General features: G+C 38.5%; 1 protein-coding gene across 1 annotated transcript; it reads right to left on the bottom strand.

The window, feature by feature from the left end:
• Window positions 1-5,376: 5,376 nt before the first annotated feature.
• On the bottom strand, window positions 5,377-8,419 carry il12ba (interleukin 12Ba). Its single transcript, XM_017433006.3, has 8 exons — window positions 8,079-8,419; window positions 7,607-7,694; window positions 6,951-7,232; window positions 6,754-6,856; window positions 6,428-6,669; window positions 6,163-6,335; window positions 5,876-5,997; window positions 5,377-5,580 (listed from the first exon to the last, which is right to left on the bottom strand). The coding sequence occupies exons 2-8, from the start codon at window positions 7,692-7,694 to the stop codon at window positions 5,526-5,528; spliced, it is 1,065 nt and encodes a 354-aa protein (XP_017288495.1). The 5' UTR covers window positions 8,079-8,419; the 3' UTR covers window positions 5,377-5,525.
• Between the last annotated feature and the right edge of the window lie 4,397 nt (window positions 8,420-12,816).

Raw genomic sequence — 12,816 nt, 5'->3', positions numbered from 1 at the left:
ATTTCTGACGCACCATGCAACAATGGGAAGCAGCAAGTCTCCCGATCCACCTTGTGTACGCAGCGCTCATGGTGCGTTTAAAGACGGCTCGGAAAAACACATCCCCACATGTTAACAACGAATTAAACAATTGCAACGCCTGGAAAAAGTGCGGGGGATATAGGACATACATAAGGGAAGTGGGGGGCATGTCCCACACATACCCCGGTTATGCCTTTGCTTGGGGGTGCTACGGGGGTGCTATGACTTTTCCAGGGGGAGCTACAGCACCCCCTAGCGCCCCCCTGGCGCCGCCAGTGCCTGCGAGAAAAATAATTTTTTGAACAAGATTTTTTTGTTTAACTCCAGCAGAGTTAGAAATTTATAAAATGATGGGAGAAAAATGCTACAGCAACCTCTTGACAGGTTCAATACCTAAAGGTTTACTGTATTTGCAAAATGACTGTCTTATTTTTTTTTATATCATATTATCATTTGAATACTTCTGCAGAGTAAAATGCAAATACAGTGCTGCAGCAGCTATATTCTTGTATGCATGAAAAAGTTTGTTTACTAGAACAGTTATTGACAAATGATAAATTTATGACAACCTTGTCAACGACAAATGCTGCATATCAAGACCTCTAATTATATATGTATATATATATATACTTACTTAGCTTTGATTTTTTACTTACTCCGTTAACTCGAAAGTGTTTAAATTACGAACTTCCCCTTTTTTGACAGGGAAGTGAGGTTCCCCGCAATCTCCTGACTGACCAAATCACTTGTGAAAGCTGAGATAAAGTGGTTATTGTTCTGCAGGTGTGTGATTGTTTGGGCTTTTCCCTGCATGTGACATGGAAAATCGGTAATAAATGTATAAATGTCTACTTTGATAGTAATGGAACTGGAGTTTCACGTTGTTTGGGTCTGGTCTTTTCAGAAGAAAACATACTAGGGTCATGAATGATAATGCTGGGCTCTTCTTCTTCTGTTTTTGTAGACGTATAAAAAAGTCCCTTTGTACTCAGGGGACAGAGACCGGTCAGAGACAGTCTGAAGACTTCCCAACATATTGTCTGAGTTAAACGGTTGTTTTGTTTGTTGCCTGGCAACCACTCAGCTGACAGAAACAAGCCCTGTCACAACCAGGTAGGAAGAGTTGGTTTAAACTTCCTGTTGTCTAATGTCCCTGTTGCTCCTGCCCCACATCTGTGACATCAACTTGCCTGAATTTTGGTTTTTATTTGAAGGCATTACGTAGGACCTGGAAAGCTCAAACAGCTTCTCTCATAATAATCCTACTTTTATGATCCTACTTTCATGGATATCAATCAAATGAAATTTTACAAATTGGCAGAACTATCAGTCGGAATAATTCCACAGCAGAACATCAAAGCCACCACAGAAAAGAGGAAATTTGTATATTTATTTGGTGAGCGTTGACTCAACACTCACACTACAGTTAGCCTCTTTTTCCTTTTTCACGTGATTGTTTTTAGCCTCAAACTACTTCTACATACCTTGTCTAAATTTAGTCAACATTTAAAATGTTCAGCTCACTCAGAATATTATGGCTGTGACTTTTGATATTTTTTAACTTTTATAGGTTTAGTGGCATAAAAGCCAATCAGATAAAATAACAGGGGAGGTGATCACATGTGAAGAACATGCTAAATTCTCTGTTTTTTTTTTCATAAGGGAAAAACACTGTTCACAATTTGCAAGGTATGTTTTAAACCACTGTAATGTGGTTGGTGGTTGTGGACCCAAAGATGCAGACAGCAAATGACAGCAGGCAGGTATAAATCTAAAAATGTAGCTTATTAAATGAAAACAAAACCCAGGAGGTGCAGGAGACAACAACCAGGACCGGCCAGGAGAGTGACAAATGATCAGATCATTTCTGATCGATAATATCATGGCTTAATGTGTCAAAAGTGTTTTTAGATTTAAAAATACTGCTCCAACTACTTCACTGTGATTAAGTATTGATTTGACCTGTTCAACAATAAAGCAATTAGCATTATCTGTAGAGCAGTGGTGTCTAATTCTGGTCCTGGAGGGCCACCATCCTGCATGTTTTAGTTGTTTCTCTTCTTTGACACACCTGATTTGAATGACTGAGTGATTAACAGGCTTCTGCAGAGCTTGAAGACCTGCTGAAAAGCAGGGAAACGACTAAAACAGGCAGGATGGTGGCCCTCCAGGACCACTGCAGTACAGCAACAGGGATAAATTCCAAACTGTTAGGGACGTAAAGTTTTATATGAATCGAGGTGTTTCATTAGTTGGTGTGCCTCCACATCCTCATAAACTTTAGAAAATTACAGGTAAAATACTTACTGGCCTATATGTGGCAAAACAACTGTTCCTGATCTAAAAATTGGCCAAGCCATCTTGCTACCACTCATAAAGAACAAGTTAATGAGATGAGTAAGTGGCACTGTAAATAATTCTTTTGAATTTTTTCAACATGGTATTATCCCAGTACCATGACTGGTCATCCACAAGGTTTGTCCATAATAAGAACAACTTTGTTTTTCAATCAAATGTTAATTTATCAGTTAATAATAATAATGTCAGAAATAAATGCTGGCAAAACTCTCACAAATGTTTGTGATGTTGTACATTGCTGTAATACATTAAACAAGAGTTATTTGACTATTTTATATGCCGCTGTACACTTGACGTAGTGCATGAACAAAATCACTCTTGACTCGTGTCCACACCATGCCTAGAATCTGGAAAGAGTGCTCAGAAAATGTCTTGGTCATAGGTCAGAAAAGGAACACAGAAACTAATGAATAAAATTACCTCTGGACCTGAATTACTAAGCAGATATGGTAAATTGTGACTAATCTAAAATTACCCTTATTTCAAGGTTAACAAGTAAAAATCTGCTGTCAGACACAAGAGTTACCAGTAATGTAGTGCAAAAAGCAGATGTAAACATGTGAGCCCCTTCACTGGTTTAAAGACAAAGGTCCTTCTGTTGAAGCAATAAATTTACTCATGAAACTGCTTTTGAGCTTCCTCTTATGGGTTGTTTGAGGAACTCTGACTGAGCTTGCTTTTTATATTAGTTTATTGGTGTAAAGTTTTTTACTTTACATCATCAAGAATATTGGCTTTATTATGTTCCTGCTGCCCATAACTTTCCTGTTGCTGTAATGCTGGTCATAACGTAAACAAACTGAGTGGAGCGTTATGTCCTGACTTTCGGACTTGGTTCTGCATAGTGAAGTCATATGACATGCAGGAAATACCACGTGCAGTGTCTGCTGCTGATGGATGCACAGCAGATATAGGTCAAAGTGTACAGAGGGTTCTATAATTGGTCATAAAGAGGTGTGGAGAGTTTCTACAAAAAAGCCACAGTCTCACCTCCCTGGTTTGGGAAAAGACATAAAATTCTGATCATCTGATGAGACAGCCGCTCTTGGGTAAAACTGAAACAACTCCTAAGGTTTCTGTGGTCTACCCACTGGACAGACTTATCTCTCTAGAGTCATGGAAGGGGAAGTAAAATACAGCTCACCTCTTTTAGTTCTACAGTTTTAAGTATCAGGACGCAATAAAGATGATCTTGCCCTTAAAAGGTAAAAGAATTACTCAAATCTAACCTCAAGTGTCCAAAAAACCCACATCAGATTCCATCATGTCATTATGCAACAAACAAACAAACCAAAAAAAGCCAAAATAGAGAAGCTGTGTGGAAAAACTATCAATCTAGTGTCAGAAAGCATCAGCAAGGTGCTGCTGATTAAATACACTTGAATAACTGATCATCAGCAAGTGTGAGCACCTCTGTAAAAGCAGGAGTTTTAGCAGCTTCCCATTCTGAATCATGCAGGTTTGTGTTAACACACTGCCAGCGAGGAAAGATATCGGCAACGATCTTAGAAAAGCAACTGTTGGTGCCCTGGGAGGGGTTAAATGCCATTTATAAACAAATTTGGAGTCCGTTATTCTACAGCCAGGAACATTATTCACAAGTGAAAAACATTTAAGACAGCTTTCCAGGAGCAGCAAACTTACCTCGAGGTTAGACCATGCAAGGCTCATGAAACTCAGAAAAATCGTAAAACTTACGTCTCTGACTCCACAGGCCTATGTTAGCAGGTTAAATGTTAAAATTCATGACACTATTTATAAAAAATAGACTAAACAAGTGTGGCGTGTTTGAAAGGGCTGCCAGGAGAAAGCCTCTTTCTTCTAAAAGGAATATGGCAGCACAACTTGGGTTTGCAAAGTTGCAGCTGAATAAACCACAAGATGTCTGGGGCAATGTTCTTTTAAAAAAGAAGAGACCAAAGAAAAGATGCCTGACCATAATGCTCAAAGCCATGTTTGGTGAAAACCATACATAATATATGAGCACAAGCCCATCCTCCAAGCTGTCAAGCATGGGGGTGGGTAGCTGATGATCTATCTTTCTCTGCAGTCAGATGACCTGGGCAACTTGCAGCCATTGAATTGATCATGAACTCATCTATATGCCAAAGTACATTATTCATACATGACGCCATTTGTCTGACAGCTAAAGGTTGATGCAACGAACACCACCAGCAAATCTACAACAGACTGGCTGAAAAAGGAAAGAATCAATGTAAGGCTATAGTCCAGGGGTGTCAAACTCCATTCCTCGGGGGCCGCACTCCTGCATGTTTTAGATGTGTTCTTGCTTTAAAACACCTGGTTTAAACGGATGACTTGTTGCCATGCTCCTGGAGATCTTGATGATTTGGTGAGGAGGTGATTACACCATTTGAATCAGGTGTGTTGGAGCAGAAAAACCTAAAACTCCCAGGATAGTGGCCCTTGCAACCTGGAGTTTGACACCTCTGCTATAGTCCTTTCAAAACAGACCTCAACATGATTGAAATGCTGTTGCAGTACGTTAACAGAGCTGTGCAGAAACAAATGTCTGCAAACCTCATTGAACTGAAGCAATATTGTAAAAAAAAATGGGAGAAATTTTGCTACAACCATGTGAGAGACTGATAAGGTCAAACAGAAAACAACTACTTCAGGTTATTGTAGCTAAAGGTGGCTCTACAGTCTGTTGAATTATGTGATGGCATGCACAGTTTTTTCCATTTTGGCTTTATTTTTGTTTAAAAAAACCTACACAGTGGAATCTATTGTGTGTTTTTGTACACTTGAGGTTACATTTGAATGATTTTAGAACCTGGTAAAGATCATATCACTTTTATTATGTCCTGATATGTAAAACATGACATGACGGTCCACTGCAAACCTCCAAAATTGAAATTACTATGAGACAAGAACAAAAAATTTGGTGTAGAAAACTTTCCACTAAGATAGATAAAAAAGCTGATGAAATGAAAAACAACTATGCTGTTCAGAAAAGAAAACAACACAACTCTGTTCAATTTGTAGCATTTTATTTAAATACAGATAAGTTAAACATTAAAAACACCACATTTGTTAAATAATGATAAATAGAATAGATAAAATCTCAAAACACTGTGTGAGCTTTCCACCCAGAGTCCAGAGTTGGAATTGTACTTCATCCTTTATGCATACTTTTTATGCTGTTTGTACTTTTTGCTTTTCCCGTTTCTCCTCAACCTGTAATAGAAATATTTTGATAAATTAATCATGGACACATCTGTAATTTTCTCTTCATTTTGTTCAATAAAACAGCTCTACATTTTTGTTGACACCAAGCACAACAGAAAAACCACGAAGGGGCAGGAAGAAACACAAATACGGAAAGCAGAAGTCTTTAAGTCTTGTGAGCTCTCAGGCTGCAGGAGGCTCAGGTGACAGGCAGCAAGTAGGATGGTACCTAAAGTGATGGTAGTTGCTAAAGGGTAATAATTAATGGGGAAAATCCCATGTTGCACCACTGAGATGCACCAACCTGACATGGCTCCACTCGCTCCATTCTGAGTCACAGAGAGCATCCTTCGCTCGGACACAAACAGCTTTCACCTTGTGCTTCACTTTAAACTGACAAATGTCCGTAGAGTGGATTGTCAAGGCCTGGGAAATACACACAATCCATTCTTAAGGTTTTACAACATTTAGACAACAAGCATCGTCAAATTTGTGGGATTTCTTATTTTGTGTAATTTTTTTCGCTACTTGTTTAAATCTGCATGTGTTTTTTTTACCTTCTAGTCTAGAAACATTAAAAAAAAAATTTACCTTAGGAGGTTTCGAACCCGCACATGGGTTTTCACACTTCCTACACCTTCCTCTGACCTGGAAAATTTGGAAAGTGAGGGGAAAGTAGGAGTAGGGTGTGCTCCACGAGCTCGGGTAACTCCACTCCACCACTGTTGTGTTGACTTTGCCAATCCTCACCTTGTCAGGTTTCACTGCAAAAACACAAAGTGAGCCAAAAACATACACACAGTATAATCATGAGCCCACTGAAGGTGGGTAAACCGTTCCTTAGAAGATGTCTCACCTATTTCTGACAGGAGAAAGAGTTTAGAGTAGCTCTCTAACAGAAAGTGGTCGGTCCTCACGTAGACGGTCATGTGGATTGGCTGTTTCTCCTCAGCGAACGGGCAGTGCTGCTTGTCCCGGCAGGAAACCCCGCTCCTGCTACCATCCACGGAGCAGCTGAAGTTCCTGTGAGCTGAGGTGCACATCCAGTGTTGGTCACTGGCATCCACAGAGCACTGCGTGTTATTGTCACCAGAACCGCTGAAAGAGTGATGACAAAAAAAATGTAACGCAGATGTTCTGAACAAGTAAAGAAGCACAACACATAAAAAGTTGTGATCTTACCGTTGAGCTTTGATGAATGCTATTTTGCTAACTCGACTGCTGTGCCATGTCCAAGAACAGTGGAACTCTCCGTTGTAATTCTGAGTAGAGCATTTTAAATATTCTGAAGGGAAAAGGTCAAAGAATAAGAGATGATTTAGGAGTGAATCCTGTTTAATACACACCCAGAGTTAAGATGTCACTGATCAGGTCTGTACCTTGCTCAGTTTTCACAAGAATCCTCCTCCTCTTGCTCTCGTCCTGCATTATCAGGACCTCGGTGTGATTGAGGAGGGTTCCGTCCTCGCGGTGGCAGGTGTAGTTGCCTCCTCCAAAACTTTCCACCAACTGCACCATGTGCGTGTTGCCCCTCTGTGCCTCTTCCACCCCATTTCTCCTCCAAAAGATTTCTTGAGTATGATTGTCTCTCTTGAGAGGATCCTCTTCTAGGCAGCTCAGTGGGTACTGACCCAAAGTGCCATCCACATTCAGCACCAGAACTAACAGGAGACAAATTTGTCACGAGACACGATGTCATTATAACTGCATATATACCTGTCACATAAACATATATCTGAAATACTGCAAGAGGGTATGGGCAAGGCAAGTTGACATATACACAAACTAAAAAGGAAGCGGGCCGAGAACTGAGCCTTGTGGTACAACTGCAGTAATTTTAAGAAAGAATTTTTTTTTTTACCACCAATGGAAAATTAATTTAAAACAGAAAATCAAAAAGAAAATTTTAGGTGTTTCATTAGTTAGTGAGCCACCACCTGTTCCAAAACTTTAGAACATACAGGTAAATCACAAGGTTTGTGTTTTAAAAGTATTTAAACACGAAGCAGTGTTTCCAGACAAAAATCCAACATACTGTGGGGCAGCAGAGTCCAATGGCTCCTGGGATTTAGGCAAGTGACTTGTACAAAGGCACAAAGGATGCTGAAGACAAACAACATCATCTAAATGACAAAGAAATAAAGAGAACATGAAAAATAAAACCTATACAAACAACGACGAATTAATAAAAAATGATAAGAAAGCATAAAACTATGTCACAATGCACATCCCCCCCAAAAAATAGATTTTGGGATTAGTTAATATATTGACTTGTTGATCAGCGTTAAAGTAACTAAAGAAGAGTGAAATGCTCAACCTGCTGATTAAAAACAGAACTCCGTTTTATATTTTAGTGGAATAAGATAATTTTTTAGATTAGCTCATTACATTTTATTCTTTAAAAAAATCCAAATTAACAAACAAACAAATAAAAATCCATCTTTTCCTATTTGGTTTTATTTTTTTCTTTAAAGCCTGGTGAACACCTCAGTCAGAAGTCATCTTACCTTGTGATTATGTTCCAGATTTGATTGCCCTCCTGTGTCTCTGTGCAGCTTTTAAATGACTAACATTTCATGGATGAACTTCCCCTCATTACCAAGAATAAAAAAGTCCACAGGAACTAAACTCTTTAGCCTCTTAGTCGAATTGAAGACATATAAGTTGACAATAACTCACTTCCTTCTTTGTTTCAACCAGTGTCTTGTGTCTTAAAACATCACACAATGAAACCTCAGTGGTGTTCTTGTTTTATTTATTTATTTTTTGTTTTTTTTTAGAGAACTCTTTTAACACATGTGACTAAATGGCTGGGACTGCAGTCCTTGTTTGCTTTCTTTCAGCTTAGCAGAGTATTTTTATTTCCATTTCATTTTCAATTTCGGGTTCAGGCTCTTTGTTTACTAAATTATGAGCAGGTTGGCTCCTGACGTTAGTTGCAGCCTGTTACCACAGTTGTTTCATGACGAGCCTTCTGAAACCTCTCACAGTTTATTTGAATATTCAGGACTTAGTTTAAATGGTCTCAGATATACCTGGCTTTCAGGGAAACAGAAACCTTAAGATGCTAAATAGTAACTCCTCAGCGGGCATAATACAACAGTGCAGCACAATAACGTCACAATATACTGCACATGATTCAGAATCAAGAAAAGAAACACAAACAGGAAAGAAAAGAAACACAAACAATGACCCAACTTAAAAGCCAATACCAACAAAGGAAACACCTGAGACAGCACATGAGGAGTCTGTTGATGCATTCACAAACTGCAGTTTTTATTTTATTTTATTTTTTGCTATTTTGAAGATTTATGATAAGAAAACGATCTTCCTTTTTCATTACTATTTTACTTTGCATGAGCCGATTTTAGTAAGTTTTAGTTGAATTTTCAATGATTTCAAGGTACAATATTTGAACAATCAATTCATCTTTCAATAATCTTGAGTTAAGCTTTCTTTACAGAATTCGTCACCACATGTCACTACAGTTCCTCGAAAAAGCTCATTACTTCCTTGCAGTGGTTCCTATTTTGTTGTCCTACAACCTGCAATGTAAATGATACGTTAGGGTTTATTTTTATGAGCTGGTGGACACACAATCTTCCAAATCTGAGAGAGGAAAAAAAAAAAAAAACACATTAAAATATGTTTTGGTTGAAAAACAAAATAAGGGGTAGTGTGTAATTATGTCTTCGGCCAATGGACAGGAAGCCCTAATTAAAAACTGGTGCTGCCAGTTGGATCTAAAATGGACTAACAACCTGTCCAGGGTGTACCCCCACCCCCCACCTCACCCTCCACCCTCACCCGCCCACTGCTGGGGCACAGTTTTCCCCTCATCCCAAAAGGAAGAGACAAAAATTCGAAAACAAGCAAATTAGTTTTCGTTACCCACTTTTCCCTTCAAGTTCACAAGCAGCTGGTGCTTACCTCCAGCGACATAAAGATGTTTATGATTACATCTATGATTAGCAGGGTACACCCTAGACAGGTCAACAGTCCATCCCAGGGTCACAGAGGGACAAACGAGACAGACAGACATTCACACTCTCACTCATACTTAGTGACACTTTCGAGTTGTTCATTAACCTGCATGTTTTTGGTATGTGAGAGGAAACTGGAGTACCCGGGGAAAAACCTGATACTCCAGTTTCCTTTACATTCACGGGGAGAACATGCAAACTCCACACAGAGAGACCACAGACAGGTTTTGAAAATGAAACCCTTATGTTGTGAGGTGACACCTCTAACTCTTCTCCACCGTGCCGTCTGCTAAATGCATGCAATTTTATATAACCGAAAGAATCTGGCACCACCAAAGGCTTCCCAAACCTCCTAAATGAGTAGAGAATCAAAAACTGATAACATCAGATAGGGCAGTAACAAAAAGGCAACGATCCACATTATATACTGGACTGTAGGATTTTAAAGATGTCCATCCCATAAAATGTGGAATCTTTCAGAAAAGAAATCCACTGCTCAAAAAACAACAACATTGTGCTGGTGGTAATTAGTGGCGCAGGACAAGTTAGACTCAATTGATGAAATGATTAATCATAAATACACACTTTTTTTTATTTTTAGTAAAATTTATTTTAATCCTCTATCAAATTTAGAGAGGAAGAAAGGTTCATCTCTACAGCAACACCGAGGCAGTGTAAAGAAACAATTCAAAACCATAGCCTCATCAAAGCTTAATTAGACGGAGAATCTTTGGTATGGCGCAAAGACTGACGTAAACCTGCAGAACCACACAAATGGAAACAGTTTGAAGAATTCTGCCTTGAGGCATGGGCATAACTCTAAACCAGTTTTGTTTCTAGTTGGCAACAAAATAGAAAAACAATGCCAAAGAAGGAGAGTATTTATTCTGTGGGACTTTAAATCATTTCTTACCACCTTTTTCAACCTCTGACTGATAAATAGGAAAGAACTGAACAATTCTGGTTTGGATCCATCTTTGTTCCTGCATCACTTCTGTTCTTCTGCCTCATAAGTACCATTCATGAATTTAATCCAGCTACCATTAAAAACAAAACACTTAGTAATTGTGCTTTTATTTATAGCCTTAATGCTTGTCAGACAGGCACCCACTTTCAATTTTACCTCCTTTCGATGTACTTAAAACTCCCAACTGAGGCTGATGCTTTGGTCGGCCACAACAATGTTCAAGAATGACTGGACCTATGTGCCGTCACTAAATCCACTGTGTTGAGACTACACTAAATCTTTAGTCATTCAGTTTATCATCTACAATTCAAATGGCAATGATTTCTCTAATCGAGTAACTACAGTAAATGTACTGAAAAAGCTGGACATGAGTAAAAAAAAATGTTTTATGAACTGTCATCATAGAGCTGGAAGTTTGACATTTTGAGGTGACCACAAGGTGTAGTTTGAGAGCGATACAATAAAGGTTTTGGTCTGTGGGGTTTAACCGGAGTACCCAGATTTTCTCGGGATACTCCAGTTTCCCAAGCGAAAGGCAAACTTGTGACGTTCTGTCTTTGAGGCGACAGCTCTAACCACTACTCATATGTGCCACCCGAAAAGTGTGATGTATCATTTAAACAGATATATGACCATTACCATATTTTCCGGACTATAAGGTGCACTTAAAAGCCTTCAATTTTCTCACAAAACGGCAGAGCGCTTTATAATGTGGAGCACATTATATATGTAAGAAGTCGTGATGTTTTAGTACAACTTTGGTTAAACTACAAAGCTGCACCACTCGCAGCATTAAGGCTCAGATATAGTCGGCGTGCGGACCTGAGCGAGTGGTGGAGGTGTTTATACTTGACACTTACGTTGGTGCAGTATTCTTCCGGGAGTTTTGAACCATTTGATTATCTTTGCGATCTCTCATAGAGGGATTATAAATGCTGATACAGGTGAACCGGCTCCGGTAGAGCACCAAAATCGTCCATTTTGAATGCGAAGTTACAAAAATTGGGAGGTGCACAACGATGCGCCTTATAGTCCAGATCGAAAATGGACCATTTATTGACAGTGCGTCTTAAAATCCAGTGCTCCCTATAGTGCAGAAAATAAGGTTCATTAATCAGATTATTATTAAATAATGATAATATAAGAAGATATGATGAAAATTGTTAACTTGAAGTAGTTTTCTTTCTTTTATTTATTTTTTTTCCCCAGAAGCAACCCTGCATGCCACTTTCATAGTAAAACACTTTAAAAGGCTTCCTACAGACATGTTTTCAACTCGATTTCTTTAAATGTCAAAGTAGTTTTTGTGATGGTTGATTTATCCTTAATTTGTCATTCACTGCAACAATCACCTAAACGGCCACATAAAGGTCATGAAGTAATTTAGTACGCCAATTTTTCTCCATTTAATATTTGTTACCAACTTTTTCCCATTGCATGTATTATATTATAATCCATGCAATGCAATAGGATGTTTATTTATTAACCGGCTTTGATAGCTGTAATTAATTAAACTGGATGTTGGTTCTTTATGACCTGCTGTCTAAAGGAAGAGCGATAATGTTTTTGCCCATCTCTGTGTAGGTGAGCTTGTCTTTGTCTGTACCATTAGCAAAATATCACATGAACCACTGAACATATTTTAATGAAACTTTCAAAAACATTCAGAAAATAATCACTGGGTTGACATCTACAACAGCTTGATTCAAGATGGCTGCAACAGCTAATCAAGTTTAGCCCCCACACAAATGGCTGTATTTTACAGACGATGAGCAAACAAATTGGTGCGGTAGTAGCTAAGAGTCATTCACAACATATGCTCTGAGTGCTAACAGATTATGCAAGATCTTCCAATGTCGCATGAGATTGTGCACATTGTTATTTTCAAGATTTGACCAAAATATCTACAACTCCCTCATTTCTCAACATAAAATGATCTAGTTTAAAGCCCTGGCATGACAGGCAGCGGGCGATATGCATTCATTTATTCAACATCTCTTTTCTTTTCTTTTTGCCATTTTGTCTTTAGCTGTCCACACTTTTGCATTCTGTATTCTACTGGCAAATACGAAGTAAAATAAATTTAAAAAATAGGAAAACAGAGTCCTTTAATCACTATGCCAACCTGAAGTAATGACATGCTTCTACAGGTGCTGGTCATAAAATTAGAATATCATGAAAAAGTAGATTGATTTCAGTAATTCCATTTAAAAAGTGAAACTTGTATATTATATTCATACATTACATACAAACTCATATATTTCAAATGTTTATTTCGTTTAATTTTGATGATTA

This window comes from Kryptolebias marmoratus, linkage group LG9, assembly GCF_001649575.2.
Source record: "Kryptolebias marmoratus isolate JLee-2015 linkage group LG9, ASM164957v2, whole genome shotgun sequence".
Lineage (NCBI taxonomy): Eukaryota > Metazoa > Chordata > Actinopteri > Cyprinodontiformes > Rivulidae > Kryptolebias > Kryptolebias marmoratus.
The sequence above is the reverse complement of the archived record's forward strand: the minus strand, read 5'-3'. Positions and strand labels throughout refer to the sequence as shown.

Bases quoted from the DNA above. Each gene is read 5' to 3' on its own strand.
- il12ba (XM_017433006.3), bottom strand. From the start codon at position 7,694: ATGATGTTGTTTGTCTTCAGCATCCTTTGTGCCTTTGTACAAGTCACT. The intron at 6,857-6,950 runs GTACAGACCTGA...TTTTCCCTTCAG, and splicing joins TCTTGTGAAAACTGAGCAAG to AATATTTAAAATGCTCTACT. The intron at 5,998-6,162 runs GTAAATTTTTTT...TGTATTTCCCAG, and splicing joins CGGGTTCGAAACCTCCTAAG to GCCTTGACAATCCACTCTAC.